The 26,261-nt window shown below is 41.0% G+C and overlaps 2 protein-coding genes across 14 annotated transcripts in view; one reads left to right on the top strand and one right to left on the bottom strand.

Annotated features, from left to right (window-relative positions):
* Positions 1-848, bottom strand: part of LOC1278390 (chorion transcription factor Cf2) — a 127,627-nt gene extending 126,779 nt beyond the window's left edge. For 3 of the 6 annotated variants that reach the window (XM_061647278.1, XM_061647263.1, XM_001689018.3), the window contains exon 1: positions 692-848. The gene's annotated coding sequence lies outside the window, so the exon portion shown is untranslated. Of the gene's footprint in view, positions 1-617 lie in introns of all 6 variants that reach the window. The other 3 variants (XR_009765142.1, XR_009765143.1, XM_003437162.2) reach the window with 3 other exon arrangements.
* Positions 849-3,927: 3,079 nt separating this feature from the next.
* Positions 3,928-26,261, top strand: part of LOC1278393 (prosaposin) — a 51,833-nt gene continuing 29,499 nt past the window's right edge. For 7 of the 8 annotated variants that reach the window (XM_061647224.1, XM_061647226.1, XM_061647227.1 and 4 more), the window contains exons 1-3: positions 3,928-4,290; positions 11,943-12,054; positions 21,738-23,890. In XM_061647224.1, the coding sequence (XP_061503208.1) occupies positions 4,248-4,290; positions 11,943-12,054; positions 21,738-23,890 (2,308 nt within the window). In that variant the 5' untranslated portion in view covers positions 3,928-4,247. The remainder of the gene's footprint in view (positions 4,291-11,942; positions 12,055-21,737; positions 23,891-26,261) is intronic. The other variant, XM_061647236.1, reaches the window with a different exon arrangement.

Here is a 26,261-nt window from a genome sequence, read left to right on the forward strand (position 1 = left end):
GCCTACGGTATAACATATGAATATTTAAGCGTGATAAAAATATAAATCCAAGATAAAGTAAGGAGGTGCTTCTGTTTGTAATATATCTGTAACATTTGATTTTTATAGAATCGAAATCGATGAAATAAAAAACGCTTCACGAATGTCCATTTTATATTCGAAAGCATAGTTCGGATTAGCTGGAATGGTAATTTCGTTGTGTTATATATCATGAATTGTTAAAAATATGAAGGATTATTGGAGTGTCCTGCGACATTCTTGGCTGTAATATGTTATGTTAAAATACTTGACACTCCTAAATTATAATCCATGCTTCAAACATTCGACGTTCTTAATCAATTTAACAGATACACAAAGATGGCATAGGAAGGATCGAAGTTAGTTGAAGCTTAATCAGGGATCAGCCTTTTTTCGAGTCACGAACATACAGCAAAAACTAAATTCCCTGCCACCATCCAAACTACAAAATCGACATGCTTTCTCGTTCTACCCAAGAGATTGGTAAGCTTGAGAGAGTGAGAAAGTATGTTGATTTTGTCACTTGGGATCGCTCATTGCATTAATCTGCCTTAATCCATCATAAAAATATTATATTAGATAACTCAACATGTATTTACTCGTATAATGTTTCCATCAGGGACATAATAAGCAAATATTCAGAAAAGCGAAACGTAACAAAATATTTTCTTACAATTTCAATCATAGAAGAAGCTTCGAATTACCAACTAAAAGTCACTGCACTTAACCACGGTCATGAATCTATGTCTTACGTGGGTAGGATCAAGGTATGTAAATTTGACGAGATACAATTGTTCAGAGCACATTGACATTTGTCGAAATCATAGCAAGGTGTGTTTATTTAGATGATGAATTGTTAAGGCCTCACTACACGACGCAAAAACATGAGGGGGAAACTAAAAGTGAGTACAGGCGGTCCCCGAGATACACGGTAAATGGGGATCGAAAACGGCTGCAAAATACCGCGTATCTTGAATTTCCGCGTAAGTCGAATCTCGTGATTTTTAGCCAAAATATCAATAACTTTCGTGTAATTTTGAAAGTAGGGGGCGGTTTTAGTCACTTTATAAATTATTTCATATGATTCTGACGGAATATAACAGTTTTAAACGTTTTGAAATAGTTTTTAACATTCCATCGAAACGGAAATTATTTGGCAATTTGCAATTGATGTGTCAAATCAGTACAATTTGTTCAAAGAACTGTCAAATTTAGAAAACCACGTATCTCCGAATCCGCGTATAAGAGGTACCGTGTAGCTCGGGGACCGCCTGTATTTGATACGATGGGCTTATCCCGAACAATTTGACAGCCGTGCTGTAGAAAAATGAAAACGAAATGACAGGAGGGGATTCGATCATTTGTTGATTTATGCGTGTGAATTCCAATGGCTGTTTTGGTTGATGTGTCGTAGCAAAGTGGGTTTATTATACAGGTGGGCTTATCCCGAACAAATTGACAGCCGTACTGTAGAAAAATGAAAACGAAATGACAGGAGGAGATTCGATCATTTGTTGATGCATGCGTGTGAATTCCAATGGCTATTTTGGATGATGTGTCGTAGTGTGGGTGAAAAACTACTTATCACAATCGAATCCCCTCCTGTCATTCGTTCGTCCAATATGGGCCTCCCACCAAACCTATAAGCCCACCTAGTCCCTATACCCACTTTGATTTGTATGCAGAGAGTGACCGTATTAATACACGATGTTATGAGGAGGATATTTGAAAAAGCGGTTAAAACAGCAAATTGTCACAACAAAAGACACGATAATTCAAGGCAAATTTCGAATATTCTCATCGGAAAAACATGTAGTCAATAAAAAACGGGGTTATTTTTATAAATAACTGGTTTTTAGAGTACGACATCGGAGCGATTTGTCATTAATCAGCCCCAAATCAGCTTTGAAATACGAGCTGACTATTTGGGTTTGACCGTGCATACGGCGATGGTTTTTCAAACACCTTGTTTCTACACAAAACTTATCGTTCTAATAGACATAGAGCGACAACTTCTCGCGTGAAAAAGTAGCTCTTTTTTTCAATTTTGTTGCTAATTCACGATGCAAGATATCTCTTCATGTAGATCAAAACAGCTAAATTTACCCGGTCAACCTACTTGTAATTTTGTTTAAAAATATAGATAAATAAGTTAAACTGTGTTCAAAATTTTGGTTTTTTGAGTTTAGAATTAATCTGGCCGGTAAACAAATTGAATACAGTCTTTCCTCGAGTTACGCGAATAATGCGTCCCGGAGACATTCGCGTAACTCGGATTTTCGCGTAAGTCGAATTTCACGTTTTGTGAGTAAACTACTATTGATTATTCGGAAATTTTGATTTAATTTAGTACTTTTATACGGCAAGAAAAGAGTTTTCTAAATTTTGTAGCTTTTCAAGGTATTATAATGATATTTTGTTGTTTCTTTATAAAGATAATCATTATTTGATATTATTTTAGAAATTTGACATCTGAAATAAAATCGCATTCGGCGATGCGACAATATCAAATGATTTTGATTTTGCCGCATCGAGGCATGCGGCAGATTCGTAAGTGCTGTCATTAACGTCAAATCCCAAACAAAAGCTTGCGGCAAAATCGCATGCGGCGAGGTTCTGAACGTTACCTAACTTGGGAACAGACTGTAGATCTATTTGCAAAATTGAGCTACTTTTTTCGCGCGTGACGTTGTTGCGTTACATTGCTTCTAGACGACCAACTTTAATACCGCGACGAATTTTCTGCAAGCTTTTTGCGCTAGTTTGTGAAAATCTCAAAGAAACGCAGCGTTTCGCGATGAAACAATCGACGATAGCCATACAACGTCGTGCGCGACAAAAAAAAAAGCTCAAAACTTCACTCCGCGTAGATCAAAGTAGCTCATTTGACATAGTCAACCAACTTGTTATGGGCTGGAAATAGGCGGTCCGCGATTGTCGCGATACCGCGAAAATCGCGTATGAATGAGCTGCCAATTCTGTCATAAAATCTGACAAATAGGCGAGATAATTGCGGATCGTGTATGGAACCATCCGAGGTCTGGTGACGATTGAAGTTGCCAAGAAGAAATAGTTTTTTTATCGATTTGCGAATCAAATTATTTATTTCACATAGTTCATACAAAATAAAATACAAAACTCGTTTCTCTACATATTTTTTTCAAACAAATTCACCAGAAAAAGTAAAAACAATCGATTCCCGCTACCGCGAAAATTTCAGGAATACCAAATTTGGGTATCTCTTCGAAACAGCAGGCGTGATCGGAGGCGAGGAAGATTTGACAGCCCAACTGTTTGAAAATTGTTATGAATAAGGCGCGAATTTCTCGGTACCACGACGATCCCGGTTCGTCTATTTTCAGCCTTAGGTTTGAAAACACAAAAATTAGTTCAAATGTGTTCAAATCATTTTTTGGCTTTGACATTAATCTGGCTCGTAAACAAACATGATTATTAAATTATTTCGGATGAAGCAGAAATGCTGCGCAAGACAAGTAGCTTTGTTTGCAAAATTGAGCTACTTTTTGTTGCGAGAGGCGTCGTCGCGCGCGGTTACCGTCCAAATAGACATACAGCTACAACGTCGCGTACGGCAAAAAGTAGCTCAATTTTGCAAACAGAGCTACTCGTCTCACGCGACATTTTTGCTTCATCCGAAATAATCGAATTATCTACTTTGTTTACAAGCCAGATTAATGCCAAACGTAAAAAATAGATTTGAACACATTTTTACCTATTTTTGTGTGTTTTAAAATAAAAAACAAGTAGGTTGACTGAATCAAATGAGCTACTTTGTTCTACACCGATTGGAATTTTGAGCTATTTTTCGTCGCGCGCGACGTTTTCGCTTTATGTCTATTTGAACGATTACATTTTGCAATGGGTATAAGCTCACCTGTATTTTATAATGCTTTGAACACGACCGTGAGGAAGGATGTTTTTGATGCTACATGGTTTTAACTATCTTGCAAGCTGCTTCCCAATAAAACATCAAACTTGGTACCAAAAGTGCATGTGCAACTACTGAAACGAGACGTAATTTAGGAAGTTGTGTGAATTGCTCTCAAAGTGATAATTAAATTGGTCCTGTGTATGATTAAATTCGTATTTAAGAAAATTTCAACATATTCTCTTCGTTAGCACGGTGTAGCCGTGTCTTAGGTCATTTTTTTAATTGGTTGGTTCATTATTTGCGTCTTTGGAAATTGTATTTGGCGTTATCGGTGATAATGAAGTCTCGTTTGCTGGGGCTTGTTTGCCTTGTTATGCTGGGTGAGTCTTTTTATTATTGAACATAGTTCAACAGACTGATAATTTGTATTATCGTTTATATATACCGACCCGTTATCTTATGTATTATGGAAAAATGTCTTCCAAATATTCGTACCTTAACAAATTCTGTTGTCCTTTCACTCGGGTAAGCTCCTATGAGAATCGTTGGTCATTATCTATCTGTTGTTAGCGCGATAAGCAAGACAAAGAAAAAAAAAATGGATGGACTAGCAAACAAAGGGAACAAAGAGCAATTGAGCATGTTATTGATTTTACCTAGAAAAAATCAAACACTTTAAATGCAAATCGTCTTTTATGCCATTCTAATGCATATTAGCTTTAATTGGTTGGTGTTAAGATTGTTTTTTACTTCTAAAAAAAATGCACGAATAAAAATATCATAATTTTATGTTTTTGAGATCAGATTGGACTAAGAATCGGTTTCAACTAGGTTTAAGTAAGTGTTACGAGATCATGCTGAGTCTAATCGTCAAGTAAAATGGCTAATTAGTTTCGCGGGAATATTTTTGTGGCATGAGAAAGATGACAATAATTAAATAGGTTCACGTGTAAGAGTTTCAGGACTCAAAAATAATTATTCCTTGAATTCCAGTTTATTAGCATAAAACCTTTTTTTCACTTCTTTATACCAACTGGAGTGGGTTTCTTAGTGTAAGTCACCCAAGAATTATTGAATTACGTCGTAATTCACCGGCGTGACAGCAAACAAATTTTGATTTCCTGATGTATGTGAGGGATAGATCATAATGAAAGCGAAACATACCTTGTGCTTCTTACGAAACTTTTGTTTTGTTTTGTTGTGCCCAATGCAAAATTGCTACTCATTCGGTAAGAGTATTAGAGGTGTGCTAAATGAACCAGAATTCAGATCACATGAATACAAAATAATTGAACTGCTTCACAATTGAACGCTATATTTCTTTTCATACATTGAAATAACATATGAATCAACAAAATGAGAGTAAGAATTTTTTTTTTATTCAGACAGAACGGCTTCGGCCGTATTGCTTTAAGAGTAAGAATTTTTGATCATTTTGAAAAAAAATCATCAGAATTAATATCTAACATTCGACTATTAACATTCAAAACAAGCTGTATAAACTGTATGTGTGTATGTATGTGTAATTGCGTTCTAGATTAAATTGATAGATTGTCAATATTGGCTTGCTGCACAGTAGTGATGGGTAATCCGGAGCGGAGTCATGGATCAACTCCGACTCCGAATCATAACCGGATTTGACTCCGGATCAGTCCGGATCAGTCCGGATCAATCCGGATCAATCCGGATCAGTCCGGATCAGTCCGGATCAGTCCGGATCAGTCCGGATCAGTCCGGATCAGTCTGGATCAGTCCGGATCAGTCCGGAACAGTCCGGATTAGTCCGGATCAGTTCGTGTAAATCGTTACACCTTTTCATGTATATTCGTACATACTTTCAAGTCAATGAACGCATCAAAAATTGTCTTAACGATAATGGATAGTCATTGATCCGAACTCGGAGTCGATGAGTCCAAAGGTTTTTCCGTGCGCACCCCCTCCCCTCCCCCTCCCTCCGCTAAACAGTCCGGGGCAACTCTGAGTCCGACTCCGAGGGGTACCGGAGTCGGATCGATCCGACTCCGAAAAAGAATGTATTTACCCATCACTGCTGCGCAGTTAAGTCTTGTGTACAACCAAAAAACTCTACGTAACCGTACTACCGCCTACCCGGGTAGTCCATATATTTTGTATGGAAGAATGATGTTTTTCGTGATTAGAAGCGTATATCTTTTGAATGAATGAAAACTAACTAATAGGTTCATAATATTTTTTTAAAACATATCGTAGGAAAATTAGTATTTAAAAAATCCTATCAATATTTTGTTCAATCGAAAATATGTTGTAACTCCAACACCGCATATTTTGAGGGGGGGGATGCTTACGTATATTTCTAAGTTTAACTTACGTTTCTTTCAAAAGTTATATACATTTTTCAGTTGTTTTGCTTGTTGTATAATAATATATGTTGATGATCTATAAAATATTCTCATCATGTTTTTTACGGTCTCCGATTGCCTCTAGACAATTTGGGAGCCAGCTCCGCTCCCACCCAGAGGAGCCGGCTCCGCATCCACGGCTCCGAAGCTGACTCCACTCCATCGGAGCTTTTTTCAATATATTAGCTGGCATCGCGAAAGAAATGGTTTAAAATTAACAGTCGTTAAAACTCTGGTTAATAGTCGTTTAAAATTGCTAGAATTAGGCATCGCGAACGCATTGAGTTAATTTGTTAATTTTAACGACTGGTCATATGCCGTCGTTAAACAAACGACTGTCAAGAGCGTATGCGATACAAATTGACAGTCGTTTAATTGTACTGCTCGAATTATATAATGTAATATGTATTATCTTCGCAATCACAACCCTTTTTTACCACGAAACACATTAGTTTTACGAAAAAAAAAAATATATTTTTGTGATTGCTGCGTTGTACCTATAATGGTGGTATAGTTCCTGAAGTCGTCGTATTGTGTTCCGATAGTGGTGGTAAACAACGATGCCTCAACTAGTGTTGGCCGTTCCAGTTCGAACCTAGTAAAAAAGTTCCGTTCTTTATGTAGGCCGTTCCGTTCCGATCCTTTATACAAAATCGTTCCGTTCCGTTCATTCCGTTCCGTTCATTCCGTTCCGTTCTGTTCATTCCGTTCCGTTCCGTTCATTCCGTTCATTCCGTTCCGTTCCGTTCCGTTCCGTTCCGTTCATTTCGTTCTTTCCGTTCATTCCGTTCTTTCCGTTCATTCCGTTCTTTCCGTTCATTCCGTTCCGTTTAATTCGTTCTTTCGTTCGTTTACTCCGTTCCGTTCCGGTCTTTGCCGCTTCAATATTGTTAGCAAGGTGCTATCGTTCGTGCGTTCCGTTCTTTGAAAAAACCGGCTTTGTCCGGCTGTTGCTTGCTGCATGCAAGATAACTGTTCACTCTTTCTCGCACACATTATGTGTTGCTTGTACACTCTCCCATGCTCACAGGAATGTTCATCGCACTTCGTCGCGTATCGTTATAAAAAAACGGTGATAAGCGAAACCAAAAATGGAGTTGCATTTGGTATTATGGTGCAATTTGTAACATCTATCATACTTTTTGTTATAATTAGCTTGTCTTAACTAGACAAATAACTATTATAAAACTTAAATCTGTACTCATATGGCAGAACGGGTTGGAAAAGATATATTATAATATGCGAATATGAACAACGCAAAATAAAATGTATTTATTTTTTATACCACGATGTCCACATGATCTTGGAACTCGGCATCGAATTGATTGAAGCATACTGTTCCATTCGACAACCGTTTGAGTGCCGTGATCTTGTAAACGATTTGTGTGAAAAAACTATTTGTTTTAATAGTAAGTGAAATTCAAATAATTAGTCAATCTCGTGATACAATCGTCAACTCGTAGCACTCAATAACTTAAAAAAAAAAACTTAAAAATACTTAAATATGGCCAAAAGGCAATGAATTTGTATAAAACAATATCATTTGATAAAAATTATGTTAAAAACTAATATTTGCGTTGTTATTTGGTCATGTAGAACGTTGACAATGATATGAATATCGTTATGAAATCCTTAGGATTTTGGAAAAATGTTGACACATTTTACAAAATAATGGAGTTTTCGGTCTCTAAGAAACGGAACGGCCCCATTTTACTTTTAAATCCTTTGTAAAGGCTAGAGAACATTCAACACTATCATAAATAACTTAACTACTGTTAATTTGTCATATGAGACGCATTTTAGTGGAATACCACCACTATTGGTACAGTATCGGACATTAAGATAGGACCCTTTTTTTTCAATGCACCGTGCACTTGTTTTGCCACGTTACTTGTGTTTGTGTGTGTGTATGTGTGTGTGTATGTGTGTGTGAGTGTGTGTGTGTGTGTGTGTATGTGTGTGTGTGTAGTAGTAGAAAGAGAGTGTGCTTTTTAATGTGTATTTGCAAGTGCGCGGGTTTGTGTCTTGCCATAGCTTGCCATGATGTCATATTGCGTTGAAATTATTCTTATTATGTGTGTTATCATGTGAAACATTGTGCGTTTACACTTGGATAAAAACTAAAGTTTGCATCGACAGCAGCGCTTGTTCCTCGGACGAAAACGCAGGTGTGCTGTTTCATGAATGTGAATGCGACACCGGTGCGAAATGGACACGCGCACAATAGCAATGAACTCGGCATTCCCTCACAGGTGTTTCTCCAGTGCACGCCATTGAAAGGCCTTCGTGCATCTCTGCGTTGCACGTTGTGTGCGAATGGTAAACTTTGTGCGTGCATTGAGCTGGCGCGCAGTTATTCTTTTCAATGGGCGTTTTGTTTCATGAGCGCGGCAGTATTCTTTTCTCGATTTTGAAGGGAAGACGCTTACTCGCGTACTCGTTGATAGTTTTTATCCATGCGATGTTTTCACTGCTCCAAAAAGATGTAATTCATCGCGTATAGAAGTAGAACGCAGGCAGAGCACGGGATCAGCCGTGTCCAAGTTTTTAACCAGCGCGTTCTTGACGGTCCAAGCAAGCAATGTTAGTAACAATGGGTCGAGGTAAACGTTGTACCGATCATCAGCGCCATATGTAAAAGCGAATGGCTGCTGCTGGCATTAAGCGCAAAAGGATCGAGTTCGTAATGGAACGATCGCGCACTTTTGTGGCAAACGCGCTTCGGACAACCGAAACGTGCTTAGACAACTGAAACGCGCTTGGACAACCGAAACGCGCAAGTCAACCGGACGTCCTCAGAAGACCACGGCGAAAGAAGACCGTAACATTGTTAATATATCGAAAACACACTGATCGCGAGGGCGGTGGTCCTGCTTATCACACCAAAAACCTAACCCAAAACACAAAAAAACTACTTACAAATTTATCCGAAACGACCTACTTGTGAAACAAACACACACATCAATACACATTCAAACATACATCCACACACACACACACACACACATGCACACACACATACACACACACACACACACACACACACACACACACACACACACACACACACACACACACACACACACACACACACACACACACACACACATACACACACACACACACACACACACACACACACACTCAAACACACATACACACACATGCACACACACACGAACACAAACACATACAAACCACACATAAACTTGGCCCAACGGGTGCACGGTGCGTTAAAAAACCAATGCCCTATCTTTCTGTCCGATACTGTACTACCACCACTATAGGTACATTTACCTTATATTTGTGTTTTATATACATTTTCGAAACTGATAAAATATTTTTTTTATTGGGTATAGATCACAACATTTTTTCAAAATGTTACATACCTCTAAGTTCAATTCACTTGAATCATTTACAGCAAAATTTATTCAAAACGTTACTTCGAAAACAATAACTCATTCTGTAGCGGCACAAAAGTTGCTGTTGGAAGATTGAACAGTAAACTTGAAATGCCGTCGGGGCCCCCTTCGATCATCGCAAACTCGGGACCCCATCGGCCATCCTTCCGGGAGCCCTTGTCGCTAGTACTCTGTCCATTCGGCATACTATACAATGGCGATCTACGGGACCCCTAAATCGGCGGGGCCCCATGTTAAAAAAATCCATTGCAGAATGCTGGTATTAAGAAAATGAATCTATAAATGGTTCAAGAATTCAACATTTAATCAACATTCACTTACATACAAATAGTTCAACAAAATTATAAATCATTTCAATTCGTTACATAATTTCATCTATGACATATGAAAATAACATCACATGCAAAATGCGCTAATCCACAATTGCTTCCCCCGCGCTGCACTTCGTAATATATTTTAACATATTCTTATAATATCCTTTGCAATCCTCCATTGTTACAAGAGTTGCGCCTTCTCTGATAGCCTCCATTAGCTGATCTTCATTTGTAGGACGCGCTCTGCTGACAGTGTTTTTCCATTTGGAGAACATGTTCTCGATGGGATTAAGGAACGGTGAATATGGTGGTATATATTTTAGCTGAATGTTGTTAGCTTCAGCAAACTCATGCACTTGACGGGACTTATGAAATGCAACATTATCCATAAAAATTATTGGACTGTCGATTTCCTTCTCGTCTATTTTGATTTTAAGCTCTTCCAAAAATTGCAAAAACGCTGCAGTGTTGAAAGCTCCATTTCGGGAAGAATAAGCTAATATGCCATTGCGTGTCATTGCACAACATATGCTAATGTTGCGTGACCGTATTGATGCCACTGTTTGGGTTGCCGGGGTACCTATTTTTGAACGGCCTCTATTCACTCGCAACGACACGTTGAAGCCTACTTCATCCAGAAAAATGAAAGTATCTGGATCCAGCTCCATTTGCAACTCTGTAAATCTATTTGCATATTCCTGGCGCACCTCTAAATTAGACTCTGCATTACGACGTTCGGGTATGATTTGAACTCGCTTTAGAGAATAGTTGAACTCTTTGATGTACGCGTGGAGTGTGGATGGCGCTACATGAATATCGAACTCCCGTAGACACTTTTCGGATATTTTTTTCAACGAAATGGAGCAATCGTCATCAATCCAACCTTGCAATACAGCAATCTGATCATTATTCAGCTTTTTGGGTTTAGTCCCTCCACGTCGCTGAGTGTTGCTTACCACCTCGCCGGTTTTAAGATACTTTTGTATAAATTGTGATATCGTCCCAACTTTGTGTCCCATTACACGTGCAATTTCGGTAACCCGAATTTTGTCGTGATATGCTTGGACGATTCTTAATTTCTCTTCGTGAGATATTGTGCGTCGTTTATTTGTATTCATTGTGTTATTATTCCAATACAACAGACCCAAAAATGATTTGAGCTAGATTTGTTAGTCTTCAAATCCGTTTGGTATCACCGAAACGCACCAGTACCCTAAAATAGAAGCACGATGATAGTATGTAAATACGGTGGTATGTGTGTAGAAACAGCGTGAGGCCTGAATTTAATCAGCGAATCCTACGTATACCATTGATTGATTCGATGAAATTACCTGTGAAATGTTATGCGCACTAATGGGAACCAAAGTTACAAATGCACAGAATGTACAAAACGTGGGACATTTAGCAAAATATTTGCTTAAAATTGGTCTATAATCCAATCGCTCTTGCGTGAGCATGTACTCGTTTGTTTACATACATCAATCTTTGACATGGACCTTTGACATTGCCACCCAGTGAAAAAAATACGTACAAATAAACGGGCTTCGGTTCTTCATTCTACAACACAACCGAACAATTCTATAGCACTGTCAGACAAGTCTATGACAATATCCGAACAATTCTATATCTCGCTGAAAGAGTCTATTATATGCTCGAACGAATCTACAACTCGCTGAACATGTCTATATAATGCTCGAAAACCCTGTAAAGCAAAATGTCTCATTGGGAATAGGTTGAGAACCTCTAAAAAGGCCCATGCACAATGAAGAATTGGCATAATTTTCTTAAGGTTTGTTAACAAAGCATATCAAATTATGTCGCCTTATTTAAGTTGTGCTTACATTACTTGTATTGATTTAAAATTGTTCTATTTTTATCTTCTTTTTTTACATGTCGCCTCATTTGATCACTTCCTTAGCAATAAATCCCGTGCAATCTTCACCCGTAAAACAAACAATTAACGGCAACAAAAGTCTGTTAGGTGCTAAGGAATGCACTTGGGGGCCATCTTACTGGTGTTCTAATATCGAGTAAGTATACAGTAGTGTAAGTAATAGCCATCATCTCAAAAAAAAAAAAACCATAGTCCTTAAAAATGGATCAATATTGACATCGCGAACACATTGAGTTAATTTGTTAATTTTAACGACAATCGTGAAGAGCGTATGTGATACAAATTCACATTCGTATATTATATTGTTCTATTTTTTCTTTGTGTTTGTCTATATGAGATATCTAGCAGTTGTTAATTGTTTTGTAGATCATATATTTTAACAGGAACTCGGTTAAACCAATATAAACTTTAATCGACCGTTAAAATATGTTTATTGCTTGGCGATGTTGGCGACTATTTGTAGGTTAATTAAATTTGAATAAATTTTTAAAAGAAAGATGCAAATTTACATCAATTAATGAGTACAGAAACAAAAACATAAATAACATAAACATAAATTCGTAAAGCAATCAATGTATAATGCATTAATGTATACTGCTTCTAAAAATTAGCTCCTATTAATCTCTTATACAAATCTCGTGCAGTGGAGCACCGTTTATCCGCTGACCTTTGTCCCAAGATAGGTGAATTGTGGGATGATTTCAAAAGTGCGTTCACCTATCTGCACGTCACGCCTACGTAGATTCTGATTATTTGTTGGTGGGCCCGCTGATGTTGCCACCATCAGTTTGGTCTTTGCCTCGTTTATCTGCAATCCGAGGCTCTCTGCCGCCTGCTCGATCCCTTGGTAGGCTTCTGCTACATAGGAGAGCCGCAGACCACTCTTCTTCTTGGCCTGCTCAATGAGCACGTCTCGTAGACATGGCCAGGTCGCCAATTCGTTTCCAGGAAACTCGGTCCTGGGCTGCAGTCCTCCAACCACGGTTGCATCCGATTTCCGACAGGTGCGACTCCACCTGATCCAGCCAGCGAGCTCGCTGTGCTCCTCTACGCCTCGTGCCGAACGGGTCGCTGACGAGCACCTTCCTGGTGGGGCATGAGTCCGGCATCCTCATCACGTGCCCCAGCCAGCGTATCCTTCCGGCTTTGATGACCGTCAGGATGTCTGCACCGCCAAACAGCTCAGCTAGCTCGTGGTTCATCCTCCTTCTCCACACGCCGTGCTCGCACACACCGCCAAAGATAGTCCTTAGCACTCGCCGTTCGAAAATGGCGAGTGCATTGGCGTCCTCCGTCAGTAAAGTCCAGGACTCGTACCCGTAGAGGACCACCGGACGTATCAGTGTGCGATATATCGCGCATTTCGTGTGTTGCTGGAGTCTTCTGGATCGCAGGAGTTTGTGGAGCCCGTAGTAGGCACGATTTCCCTGAACAATGCGCCTTCGGATTTCGCTGCTTACGTTGTTGTCCGAAGTTACGATCGTGCCAAGGTAGCAGAACTCCTCTACCACCTCGAGATCATCGCCGTCAACTGATACTCTGCTTCCGAGTCGGGCTCTATCACGGTCAGAGGTACTTTGTCTTCGTCGCATTGATCCTCAATCCAATCCTAGCGGCTTCGCGTTTCAGTCGGGTGTACGCCTCGCACACCGCCGCAGATGTTCGCCCGATGATGTCGATGTCATCCGCGAAGCCAAGGAATTGGAGAGTTCGGGTGAAAATCGTGCCCCGGATGTCGAAGCCCGCGCTTCGCATGACACCTTCCAGAGCGATGTTGAACAGCAAACAGGAGAGTCCATCCCCTTGCCTCAGACCCCGGTGAGATTCGAACGCTTCTGACAGCATGTTTGTCACTCTCACCTTGCACTGCACCCCGTCCATAGTGGCCCGCAACAGTCGTACCAGCTTCCCAGGGAATCCGTGCTGCTGCATGGTGTTCCATAGTTCGGTCCGATCTATGGTATCGTAGGCCGCCTTGAAGTCGATGAACAGGTGGTGCGTAGGGATCTGGTGCTCTCGGCATTTCTGGAGGATCTGCCGTAGAGTAAAGATTTGGTCGGTAGTTGATTTGCCTCCAACAAATCCAGCTTGATAGCTGCCGACGAAATCTGTAGCAAGAGGCGAAAGTCGGCAGAAGAGTATTCGGGACAGGATCTTGTAGGCAGCATTCAGGACTGTGATGGCCCGGAAGTTAGCACAGTCCAGCCTGTCGCCCTTTTTGTACACTGGGTGTATGACACCCAGTTTCCACTCGTCCGGTAGTTCTTCCTGATCCCAAATCCTAACAATCAGCCGATGCATGATGACGGCAAGCCTCTCCGGACCCATCTTGAACAGTTCGGCCACCAGACCATCGCTGCCAGCTGACTTGTTACATTTCAGCTGTTTGATGGCGCTGATGACTTCGTCCAAAGATGGCGGGGGCACTTCGTCATTGTCATGCTGGCTGTCGTTGGGTTGCTCTCCTCTGCTTCCTGCGTCTGCTCTGGTATCTGCTCCGTTCAGGTGTCTGTCGAAGTAGCACTTCCATCTGTCGATCACCTCTCGCTCGTCCGACAGGATATCTCCCTCCGGTAACATATTTCTCCAAATATCTGAGCATGGGTATACGGGGAAACCCAACCCCTTGGGAAGATGGGCTATATGGCTAAATTGAGCGGGGGGGGATGACCAGCGTCTGTTCTCCATGTTAGGGGCGGCTGGTTGCCCCTTCTGTCCTGGCATCCTACGGGACTTTAATCAGCTAGGATGCGTAGGCCCTACGACGAGACTGGAGGTTGGGGGAGAGGCCCTGCAAGCCACCCCTGGAAAAACATAAACGCAACGAAAGGAAACCAAAGGATTTCGAACCGGACCAACCGATACCGACCCACGCAACCGAACAAGGCAAACGATTGGAAACTCGGAACATGGAACTGCAGATCTCTCACAGCACCCGGAAGTACCCGCATTCTTTCGGACGAGGTGAGGGCCCGTGGCTTCGGAATAGTAGCACTTCAGGAGACGCGCTGGAAAGGAGTGACGGAGCGCCCCTATCGTAGCGATTGCATGATCTACCAAAGCGGTGGTGAAAAGCATGAACTCGGTACGGCGTTCCTGGTCATAGGTGAGATGCGAAAGCGAGTGATCGGGTGGTGGCCGATCAATGAACGGATGTGCAGGTTGAGGATTCGTGGCAGGTTCTTCAACCTGAGCATCATAAATGTGCATAGTCCGCACCTTGGAAGCACCGATGACGATAAAGACAATTATTATACGCAGTTGGAGAGGGAGTACGACCGCTGTCCACAACACGACGTTAAAATTGTCATCGGGGATTTTAATGCTCAGGTCGGACGGGAGGAGGCATTTAAACCGACGATAGGAAGTTTCAGTGCCCACCGGCTGACCAACGACAACGGGCTTCGGCTCGTAAACTTCGCCTCCTCCAAGCACATGAACATTCGCAGCACCTTCTTCCAGCACGCACCTCGCTTCAGTTACACCTGGAGATCACCGCAGCAAACACTTTCCCAGATCGACCACGTTCTCATCGATGGAAGGCACTTCTCGGACATAATCGACGTAAGGACCTATAGAGGAGCAAACGTCGACTCAGACCATTTCTTGGTTATGGTTAAGTTACGCCAGAAACTGTGCGTGGCCAACAAACTGCGCTATCAGCCCACCCCAAGGCTCAACACAGACCGGCTGAAACAAGCTGTTGTGGCGAGGGACTTCGCAATCGCGCTTGGGGAAGCGCTGCCGGAGGACACCACTACCGAGGCGATGTCTCTCAATGACCACTGGCGCATGGTGGAGCAAGCCATCAGCAGCACGGCCGAGCGAACAATTGGCCGCGTGACCCATAACCAGAGGAAGGAATGGTTTGATGATGAGTGCAGGCGAGCACTCTCCGAGAAGAACGCCGCGCGGACCCGCATGCTCCAGCGCGAGACCCGGCAGAACGTGGAAGACTACAGACGACTGAGAAGGCAGCAGACCCTACTCTTCCAGGACAAGAGGCGCGGCTTCGAAGAGTCGGACGAGCAACTCATGCAGCAGCTATCCCAGTCGGGGGAAACTCGTAAGTTCTACAGGATGCTGAATGCGGCACGGAGCGGTTTTACTCCCATGACCGCTATATGCCGCAGTGAGGAGAGAGCCGCAGACCAATGATGTCTATATCATCAGCGTATGCCAGGATCTGGGTTGACTTATAGAAGATGGTTCCCGTAGTCTCCACCGTCGAGTCGCGGATGGCCCTCTCTAGCGCCAAGTTGAATAGGAGACAGGCAAGCCCGTCCCCCTGGCGCAGACCCTTGGTGGTAGCAAAAGGTCCTGAGAGTTTTCCATCCACCCTCACCTGGCATGTGACGTTGGTCATAGTCATTCTAACTAGCCTTGTCAGTTTGGCCGGGATTTCAAATGAGCTCATGGCGTCGTACAGTTTTACCCTGCCTATGCTACCGTATGCGGCTTTGAAGTCTATGAAGAGATGGTATGTGTCGTTTCTGTATTCAGCCATCTTCTCCAAGATCTGCCGCATGGTGAAGATCTGATCAGTGGTTGATTTTCCGTTTCGGAATCCTCTTTAATAGTTTCCTACTATCTCTTCGACGTGCGGGACAAGCCGATCCTGGAGGATCAGGGAGAATATTTTATAGGCGGTATTCAACACCGTAATACCCCTGTAGTTGTTGCAGTCCAACCTATCTCCCTTCTTGTATATGGGGTAGATGATGCCGAGATTCCAATCACAAGGCATCGATTCGCTATCCCACACCTCAGTAACAATTTGATGAATCTCGTTTTCTAGTCGTGCACCTCCATTCTTGACCAGTTTGGCTGCAATTCCGTCGGTTCCGGGTGCCTTGTTATTTTTCAGCCGACGGATAGCCTTTCGTGTTTCTTCTATGCTAGGTGGCAGTAGCATGACACTATCTGCTAGTGGCGCTTCTAGCTATTCGTTAAACTGGTCGTTGAGTAATTCATCAAAGTACTGAGCCCACCGCGAGAGGACCTCTGGCTGGTTACTGACCAGATCTCCATCCTTGTTGCGACAGCAGGTTACCTTAGGTACAACGTTGTTTCGGTGACCTGCTATCGCTTGGTAAAACTTTCGTGTCGGTCCGTACGCCTCTCTGGTTTGCTCGAGTTCCCGCATGTTTTGCTCTTCCAAAGCATGCTTCTTGGAGCGATAAACTCGTTTCTCTTCGCGTCTGAGCCGTGAATATTCCTCTGCGCATGCCCGCGTGCTATGCCGTTGCTGCATTGCTCGGTATGCAGTATTCTTACGTTCGGTCACTTGTCTGCATTCATCGTAGTGATGGGTGATCTGGAGCGGAGTCATGGATCAACTCCGACTCCGGTGCGCAAAATATGACTCCGGCTCCGGATCAGTCCGGATCAGTCCGGATCACTCCGGATTACTCCGGATCACTCCGGATTACTCCGGATCACTCCGGATTACTCCGGATCACTCCGGATTACTCCGGATCACTCCGGATTACTCCGGATCACTCCGGATTACTCCGGATCACTCCGGATTTCTCCGGATCACTCCGGATTACTCCGGATCACTCCGGATTACTCCGGATCACTCCGGATCACTCTGGATCACTCCGGATCACTCCGGATCAGTCCGGATCACTCCGGATCAGTTCGGATCATTTTTTGTACATATTAGATGTACGACTTGAAAGTCAATGAACTCATCAAGAATTGTCTAAACGATAATAGACAGTCATTCCGGATCCTGAGTGATCCGGAGTGATCCGGAGTGATCTGGAGTGATCCGGAGTAGGACGGAGTGATCCGGAGTGATCCGGACTCAGAGTCGATGAGTCCGAGGGTTTTCCCGTACGCACCCCCCCCCCCCCCCGCTAAACAGTCCGGAGCAACTCCGAGTCCGACTCCGAGGGATGCCGGAGTTGGATATATCCGACTCCGGAAAAAAATTGTATTTACCCATCACTAATTCATCGTCGATCCAGCCAGATTTGGTGTTGCCACGACGTGGTGGCAGTAAATTTCTTGCACATTTTATTATTTTTGTTTTTAGAGCGTTCCACCTCTCGCTCGTAGTTTCATAACTGTTTTCTGGTAGTAGAGACTCGTTTAAAGCGGCTTTGAATTCTTGCTGGACAGTAATGTCTCTTTGAGAGTCCGTGTTGAGCCGAGGCTGTAATGTAATCTTGTGGATTATCTTGCGCGCAAATTTGGTACTTCCTACAACCAGATTGTTCGCTGCGGCGAACTGGACCAATCCACTGCCATTATCGTTACTGTGCTCATGCAGACCAAAACAAATTTTAAATTACAAAAGTTGTTGTGAAAATTTTGTTTTGTTTTGTTTTTTTTTTCTTTGGCTCAACAACCGATGTCGGTCAAGGCCTGCCTGTACCCACTTGTGGGCTTGGCTTTCAGTGACTAATTGATTCCCCTCCATAGCAGGATAGTCAGTCCTACGTATGGCGGCGCGGTCTATTTGGGGATTGAACCCATGACGGGCATGTTGTTAAGTCGCACGAGTTGACGACTGTACTACGAGACCTCAAAATTTTGTTAAGTGCTGGAAAAATATATTTTAAGGCCTCGCTACACGACATGAGGCAAAAGCTAAAAAATCCTAAATCTTCACGTCAAAAAGTTTTCGGATCGTGTGGCCGCGTTGTGTGTACCAACGTGCATACAAAACCACTGTCATATGAAGCAAGCGAAAACTTGTGAACAAATTTCACCAAATGAATATAGATACTCTTTTAATGTGTATAGAGCGGTTGACTGCCAGGTTAGGGCCGTGTCTGTGCTTCGTCGCATGCGATTTTATCGCACGTGCTGTCAAACGCTTTTTCGTATAATATTGCGATTATTTGGATGATTTTAATAATATAACGATTATGAAAAATTAAGTTGAGATTGTTCCTACAAAACACCACACATTTAGTTTGACAGATAACATCGGATGTGGCGTCCGACGAAATCAAAAAAATTTGATTCCGTCGTACGACGAAATCGCACGTCCGACGTTATCTGTCAAATCCCATGTAAAATTTTGACAGGCCTTCCAATATAATCGTATCCGATGGAGCACAGACACATGCCTTATGCGCGTGACAACACAATTGTTTAGATGTGATAATGCCCTTCTTTTTCCTTTTCACATCTACAATGCGGTGATTTTGAGTTTACGAGCTCCTGTCAAAAAGATTTCGGATGAGATTTCAGCTTGGAGCTAAAATTATTTTGACGTAAAGTTTTTGCCTGGCCCCCTCTTTTGACCGAAAACCTTTTTGGCATTTCGATTCATTTAGCGAGCCTCTTAGGCCACTGCGGCCATGGGGTTTCTCAACGCTCATTTTCTCAAGCACTCATGAGTGCTTTTGAGAAAACCTCGTTCTCAGCGTTTGTCGAATCGGAACAAAATCGGATTGAGAATCTTTGAGAATCTTTGAGAAAGTTGACGATACAGCGATCGCCTAATAGAAATTTGAGCATTTGTGCTATTCGTTTTTGGTAATCGCTGTCGAAAATGTATTCAATGTTTATAATTGATCTTTTTTTTCGATATGCGATCAAAAACTAATTTTTGATTTAAATCTCCAAATAAAGCTTGAGTGGCTATATCAGTTTCTCAGAGTGAGTAAAATTGACGACGGTCACGGGCTCGCGTCTGAGAACAAGTTTTGAGTGCTTGAGAAACTTAAATGAGTGCTTGAGAATGTATTCTCAGCTTGAGAAAGCACCGTGGCCCTAAACTTTTATTTCAAAAAAGTCCTGTCAACTTTGAACAGCAAAACTTAAAAACGGTAGCGAGTTGAACCAATCTATGCACAGTTATTGAAACTGTATTAGTTTATTAAATTATCTTCAGAATATTGCATCGATATTCTATAACGCATTTAAAAGTTATAAGCCTCCAAAGTCGCTGGCTACCCGTGTAGCATGGTTGCTTGGAATATAGGGGTAGGGTAAGTGTACCAATTATAGCCGTGGCAACCAATAGCTGGCATCGCGAAAGAAATGGTTTAAAATTAACAGTCGTTAAAAATTTACCAGAGTTGTTAAAAATTGCTAGAATTTGGCATCGCGAACGCATTGAGTTCATTTGTTAATTTTAACGAATGGTCCTATGCCGTCGTTAAACGAACGACTGTCAAGAGCTTATGCGATACAAATTAACAGTCGTTTAATTATACTGCTCGATTTTTTCCTCTTGTTTGCCTATATGCGATTTTGATTTGATATTAAATACTTTCGAACGTTTTTAAAGTAAATAGATTGGTTTATACCATAGAAAGTGTTTCTTATGGGCATAATTGGTACATTTGCTCTAGTGCGTTAATTGATACATCGTTGTTTTGTTGTACCAATTATGGACATCTGGAAAAAGGCACATTTTTCTAGCAATTCTAGCAATTTTAAACGACACTGGTTAATTTTTAACGACTGTTAATTTTAAACCATTTGTTTCGCGATGCCAGCTAATTATTGATCTCTTTAGAAATTGCATTATTTATCGTGAAATTTTGAATATTTTATAGAAGAAAGGTCTTACCAAATAAGACAAATCGGACTTAATTTACCCTTATATTACCGCTAAATTACCGGTAATTTAAGAGTAATTTAATGGTAAATTAGTAGTCGTTCATTTACCCATTCGTGCAGTTTTGATAGATCCTATTTCCTATTCATTCCTCTATTTTATTTTTATTGTTTTCGGCCAAATTGTTAATTAATAACACGAAGGGTATGATTTTATAGTTTAATGGTTGTATTTTATCTTTTTTTTTAGTAAAACAAACAATTAATTTATTTTTCAGCAAACTCAACTTAAACAGCCGCATCATCCGGAGAAGGTGATGCAGAATTTGCTCTAAAAAACGCAATTTCTCGGCTGATTTTTACATTTCACAATTTTTAACAAGCTGCCGACGACTTCTTCCGCTAAAAGATCATTAAAAGAATACTCTTTTTGTTCTAATTTACATCTTTTCTCCGAAAACAAACGACTACACTTCGTACCGCTAAATTGATCTTTAAATTACTGTTGTGGTAGACAAAAAACTGCTCGAAAGGGTAAATTAACCGAAGGCTGTCTGACTGGTTATATGTCGATTGTAGTGCCCAGATCACGTTTTAAAGGAAAATTCTGCCAGATCCAAGGTGTGTTATTGAACCAACAGCATTGAACTGTCAAAAATGAACATTTACTGTGTCCCTTATTTCGGTAGCTTTTAACGTGAAAAATAACTTAATTATCGTCACGTTAAAATTCCAAACAAGTTAGAATAAATAATAAAAGCATAACATCTTTAATCAAAAACACAATTTCATTGGTTTACTGTTCTGGTTCGCTTAATCACAAAACGTGCCGAATGGCTGACAACAAATCAGCCCAAAAACATCAAGCTGTGCACAATTTTTTTTTATATTTTGGAAACTACGCAAGGAAATGGTGGGAAACTTCGTACATGAATAACAAATGAGTATAATTTCATTTGACGAAAACCCCCTCCCCCTATATCAACGTTACGTAATTGATATATAAACATAGCATATAGCAGTAGCTTAATACAATCCTAATATGCTTTTAATCGCCGGTAAATGAAAGGCGATTAGAAACCATTTAACGAAATTTTGCGACTTGGCATATCAAAAGACTATGACGATTGTGATACGACTATGACAAATCAAATTTAAAAGCAATTGCTTGAATATTAGATATTGTTCAATATTGTGAAGATAAAACTATATATGTGGCCAATGGTGTTATTTATTGAAACGTGCGTAACAAATCATATTAGATCTAATTTTATTTGCTTTCCGTCTTTTTAGGAATGCTAAGACATGTGCCGCTGTATCACACTGTATTCAAACAGTTTGGGAAAAGCAGCACTATCCGGTGGATAATGATGAGATCTGCAACATTTGTCTGGACATGGTGAAGCAGGCACGTGATCAACTGGAGAGCAATGAAACGCAGGCCGATTTAAAAGCCGTCTTCGAAGGTTCCTGCAACTTGATTCCGATAAAGTTAGTGAAAAAAGAATGTCGCAAATTAGCTGACGATTTTATACCCGAGTTAGTGGAGGCTCTCGCTTCGCAAATGAATCCAAACGCTGTATGCAGCGTAGCTGGGCTATGTAACAATGCCGCCATTGATAAACTATTATCAGAGATGATAGTATTAAACCCTGAACAGGAAGTACAAGGCATTGAAGCGAATGAGAGGGAACCTGCAGTAACTGGTGATACATTCAACTGTGACGAGTGCCATACGATTTCCAACCTAATTCAAAAACGCTTCCGTTCGACTGATCGGGATAGCGTTTTGGAGAGTATTCTACAAATCTGCGGCAAAATGTCATCATATTCGGATGCTTGCTCGAACATTGTGCTGACATACTTTGGGGTGATGTATGAGCATTTGGAACGTAATTTAAAAGTAGAAGGCGTGTGTCATCTTAGTGGAGTTTGCGCAGCGCAGTTCCATCTACATGAAAATAACAAACGAAAAGATCTGATTGAGGCGAGATCAATGGGAGATGTCGGTAGACTACGAGTGGCTGGCGACGATGTTCCGTGCAAACTATGTGAGCAATTGGTGGATCATTTGCGCGATGTTTTGATTGCGAATACGACCGAGCTAGAGTTTAAAGAGGTATTGGAGGGTCTGTGTAATCAGACCAAGAGTTTTGCCGATGAATGCCATAGTCTTGTTGAACAATACTATCGTGAAATCTATGAGACCTTGGTGAACAATCTGAATAGCAACGATGCGTGTTTCATAATTGGTATCTGTCCGAAGGAAGACGGTGTGGTCAGTGATGGCACAGTCATGCCATTGTTATCGGTGGCAGTTGCGGATCGACATGAACGGACCGAGATGTACCAACGAATGAATCGCCCATTGCTAGGACATAACGAACTTATACTGTCGGCATCAGAAGTGCAGCAGGCTCAGCTACCGATTGATCGTATTATGAGTGCACCTAGCGGCCTAAACTTGATCGAGAACGGCAAATTCTGCACATTGTGCGAGTACTTTATGCATTTCGTACAGGAAGCATTAAGCGAACCAGCAAATGAGGATGAAATTAAAAAAGTAATCGAAGTCACATGTAATCGATTGCCGTCGTCTATTCGCGGTGAATGCCATAACTTTGTAGATGTTTACGGCGATGCAGTTATAGCACTACTTATTCAATCGATAAATCCGCGCCAGATTTGTCCAACTTTGAAGATGTGTCCATCTGCCAGCTTAGATGTCGAGATATTTGCTCCAGCCCCGGTCGAGGTATCCATTACAGCGCGGGGTGATAAAGACAAACCAACTTGTCCACTCTGCCTTTTTGCGGTTAGTCAGCTGGAGGAGTCGGTTAAAACAGATCGATCGAAGGAAAATATCAAGAGTGCATTGAATAAACTTTGCACGCACTTGTCACCCAAGCTACGCCTGGAATGCAATGATTTTGTTGACACATATACAGCTGAACTTGTCGAAATGCTTGCATCTGATTTCACACCCCAAGAAATCTGTGTTTTCCTGAAGCTTTGCGTTGACCAACGCCCAGATCTTAGTCTTCTTGGTATGGAACTTGACTATGAGAAGCGTTCATCGCACCAAAAGTCAGACATATTAGTATCCTCATCGGGTGACATTGAGACAAATGAAATACCTGACATTACTGTCAACGGAGAAATTACGATTGATCACACACTGATGAGTAGTTCACCTGAGTGTCTTGTTTGCCAGGAGATGGTCAAAGAAGTCGAGAAACGGGTGCAAAATAAAAAAAGCAAGGAACAAATTAAACAGGCTCTAGAACACGCATGTGATCGTCTGCGGAAATATAAGACCAAGTGTGAGAAATACATCGATCAGCATAGTGACCAAATCATTGATCTGGTAATGAAACAGCTTTCTCCAAAGGAAATTTGCAACGCGTTGGGATTCTGTATTCCTGCTCAAGAAATCATCGATGACTGTGAGTATTTCTTTTCTCTAATTTGATACCGATAAATTTTGCTTCGACTTACATGCCAAATAAAGTGTAAACTTTTTCATGTTTATTGTATTCTATGTTATACCATTCTAAGAAATGCGCTTAGACACATCCTCAATCAATAGCATCGCGAATAAATGAACACATTTTAACAGTCGTTTAAAGTTCATTTTGGTTTAACCGAGTTCATTTGTTGTTCATTCCTGTTAAAATAAACGACCGTCAAAACAGTTAACGACTGCTCGATATCGCATATAGGCAAACACGGGGAAAAAAATGGAGCAGTATAATTAAACGACTGTTAATTTGCATCGCATACGCTCTTGACAGTCGTTTGTTTAACGACGGCATAGGACCAGTCGTTAAAATTAACAAATGAACTCAATGCGATCGCGATGCCAAATTCTAGCAATTTTTAACGACTCTGGTTAATTTTTAACGACTGTTAATTTTAAACCATTTCTTTCGCGATGCCAGCTAATAGCCGGCATCGCGAATAAATGAACTCTTTTTAACAGTCGTTTAAAGTTCATTTTGGTTTAACCGAGTTCATTTGTTGTTCATTCCTGTTAAAATAAACGACCGTCAAAACAGTTAACGACTGCTCGATATCGCATATAGGCAAACACGGGGAAATAATTCGAGCAGTATAATTAAACGACTGTTAATTTGTATCGCATACGCTCTTGACAGTCGTTTGTTTAACGGCGGCATAGGACCAGTCGTTAAAATTAACAAATGAACTCAATGCGTTCGCGATGCCAAATTCTAGCAATTTTTAACGACTCTGGTTAATTTTTAACGACTGTTAATTTTAAACCAATTCTTTCGCGATACCAGCTAATATGTTAAAATTAGATGACACATTTTCAAAACAATACAAAATACTGTTTCTTGTAGAATATGTTCAAGTCGTGTGGACACTTTTTATTCCACCGAATGTTACAGGCTTTACCAAGTGAATAAACAACTATTCACATGTTTATAACAATGTCTTTTTCATTAGGAAAACTACAATGCCGTTCCTCCTGAATTAAAAAAAACAATTGTGTTTTTGGATAGACACCGCTGTGTACCACTTGTACACACGCCAGCTGCTGGTGTAATTTAATACAGAATTTCTAACATTATCTCTAGACCGCGAGAACCCTTCCCGAATCTGTCTTAGTCAATGCCAAGCCTGCGGTATGATGCTTGTAAACGTTGATAATAACTAAATTTATCGGATACAATGCTGAATCTGTGGCAAATTTCTCGAACACACTGTTCCGCGCCGAGGACATACGGGCGAAAAAATTGTTTACACGTATAATCCTAGTGTACATCAGTGTAGTGGCAACGCCCAACTATTCTTTTCGTGTTTTTACCAATAAAGATTATTTAAACAGTTTAAACTACTCTCTTCACATTTATAAAATATTATAATTTTACAAATATGCACCCATTCATTTCATTAAATGGTCTTTTTTGATTGACAAAACAAGAAAAGTAAAGTTGAGCGTTTCTAGAACACTGTTGTACACAAGGTTATAGTGTAAAACATTTGCCTGGCCGCATGTCCTGAGCGTGGAGGGTGGAGCAATGTGCTTCGAGGATTATGGTTTTTGGTCTTAACTGTTCATACACAGAAACTAAACTAAACGTCAGTCGAATTCTATCGAATTTTTTTGAGCTAGAGATTTAGTAATCCTTTTAGTAAAAAAATAATGTTTAATGTAGCATTTAGTAATTTTGGGTGATCGCCAAAATGATAGCTCATTTATTGAAATCACAGTAAAGCCATTCTTACTGATTCTATATTGCTTTTTCAGTAATTGGTAGCGCTTAAAAAAGGACAAAGCATTTCTTTCAAATTGGCACTTTCAATTGGCAAATTGGGTTTTATTGATTGATTGATCAGAGTTTTATGTTGCATAATGCCGTTTTTATACTGTATTTTGCCGCAATAAGTTTTCATGGATCAGAAAGCTGTCAAAGGCATCACGAATTTTCATCAAGCACTGTGAATTGTAGCTAAAATTTTACACAGAAACACGACTGGCTATTGTTTCAAATTAATCCTGCAAACCGAAATCTCACCTGATTTTTTACCGGGGTTTCTTCTTCATCTGATACGTGACTTCTTCTTTTGCTTAAATGACAGATAGTATGCTCATGTGGCAGGTTATTGCACAATTAGAGCCATGACTGTCATTTGTGGACTAGAACGGATTCTATCAACAGTATCTTCGAACTCGTTCGTTCCCGGGAACGTTCTCCGCGACGCTCAATTTCACTCATTTCATAGCCCTCTATGATCAAAAATTAGAAAACCGTCTAGGTTTCGTACTGCCCAATCTAGTGGTATAACCTA

The sequence above is a fragment of the Anopheles gambiae genome, chromosome X, assembly GCF_943734735.2.
Source record: "Anopheles gambiae chromosome X, idAnoGambNW_F1_1, whole genome shotgun sequence".
Taxonomy (NCBI): Eukaryota; Metazoa; Arthropoda; class Insecta; order Diptera; family Culicidae; genus Anopheles; species Anopheles gambiae.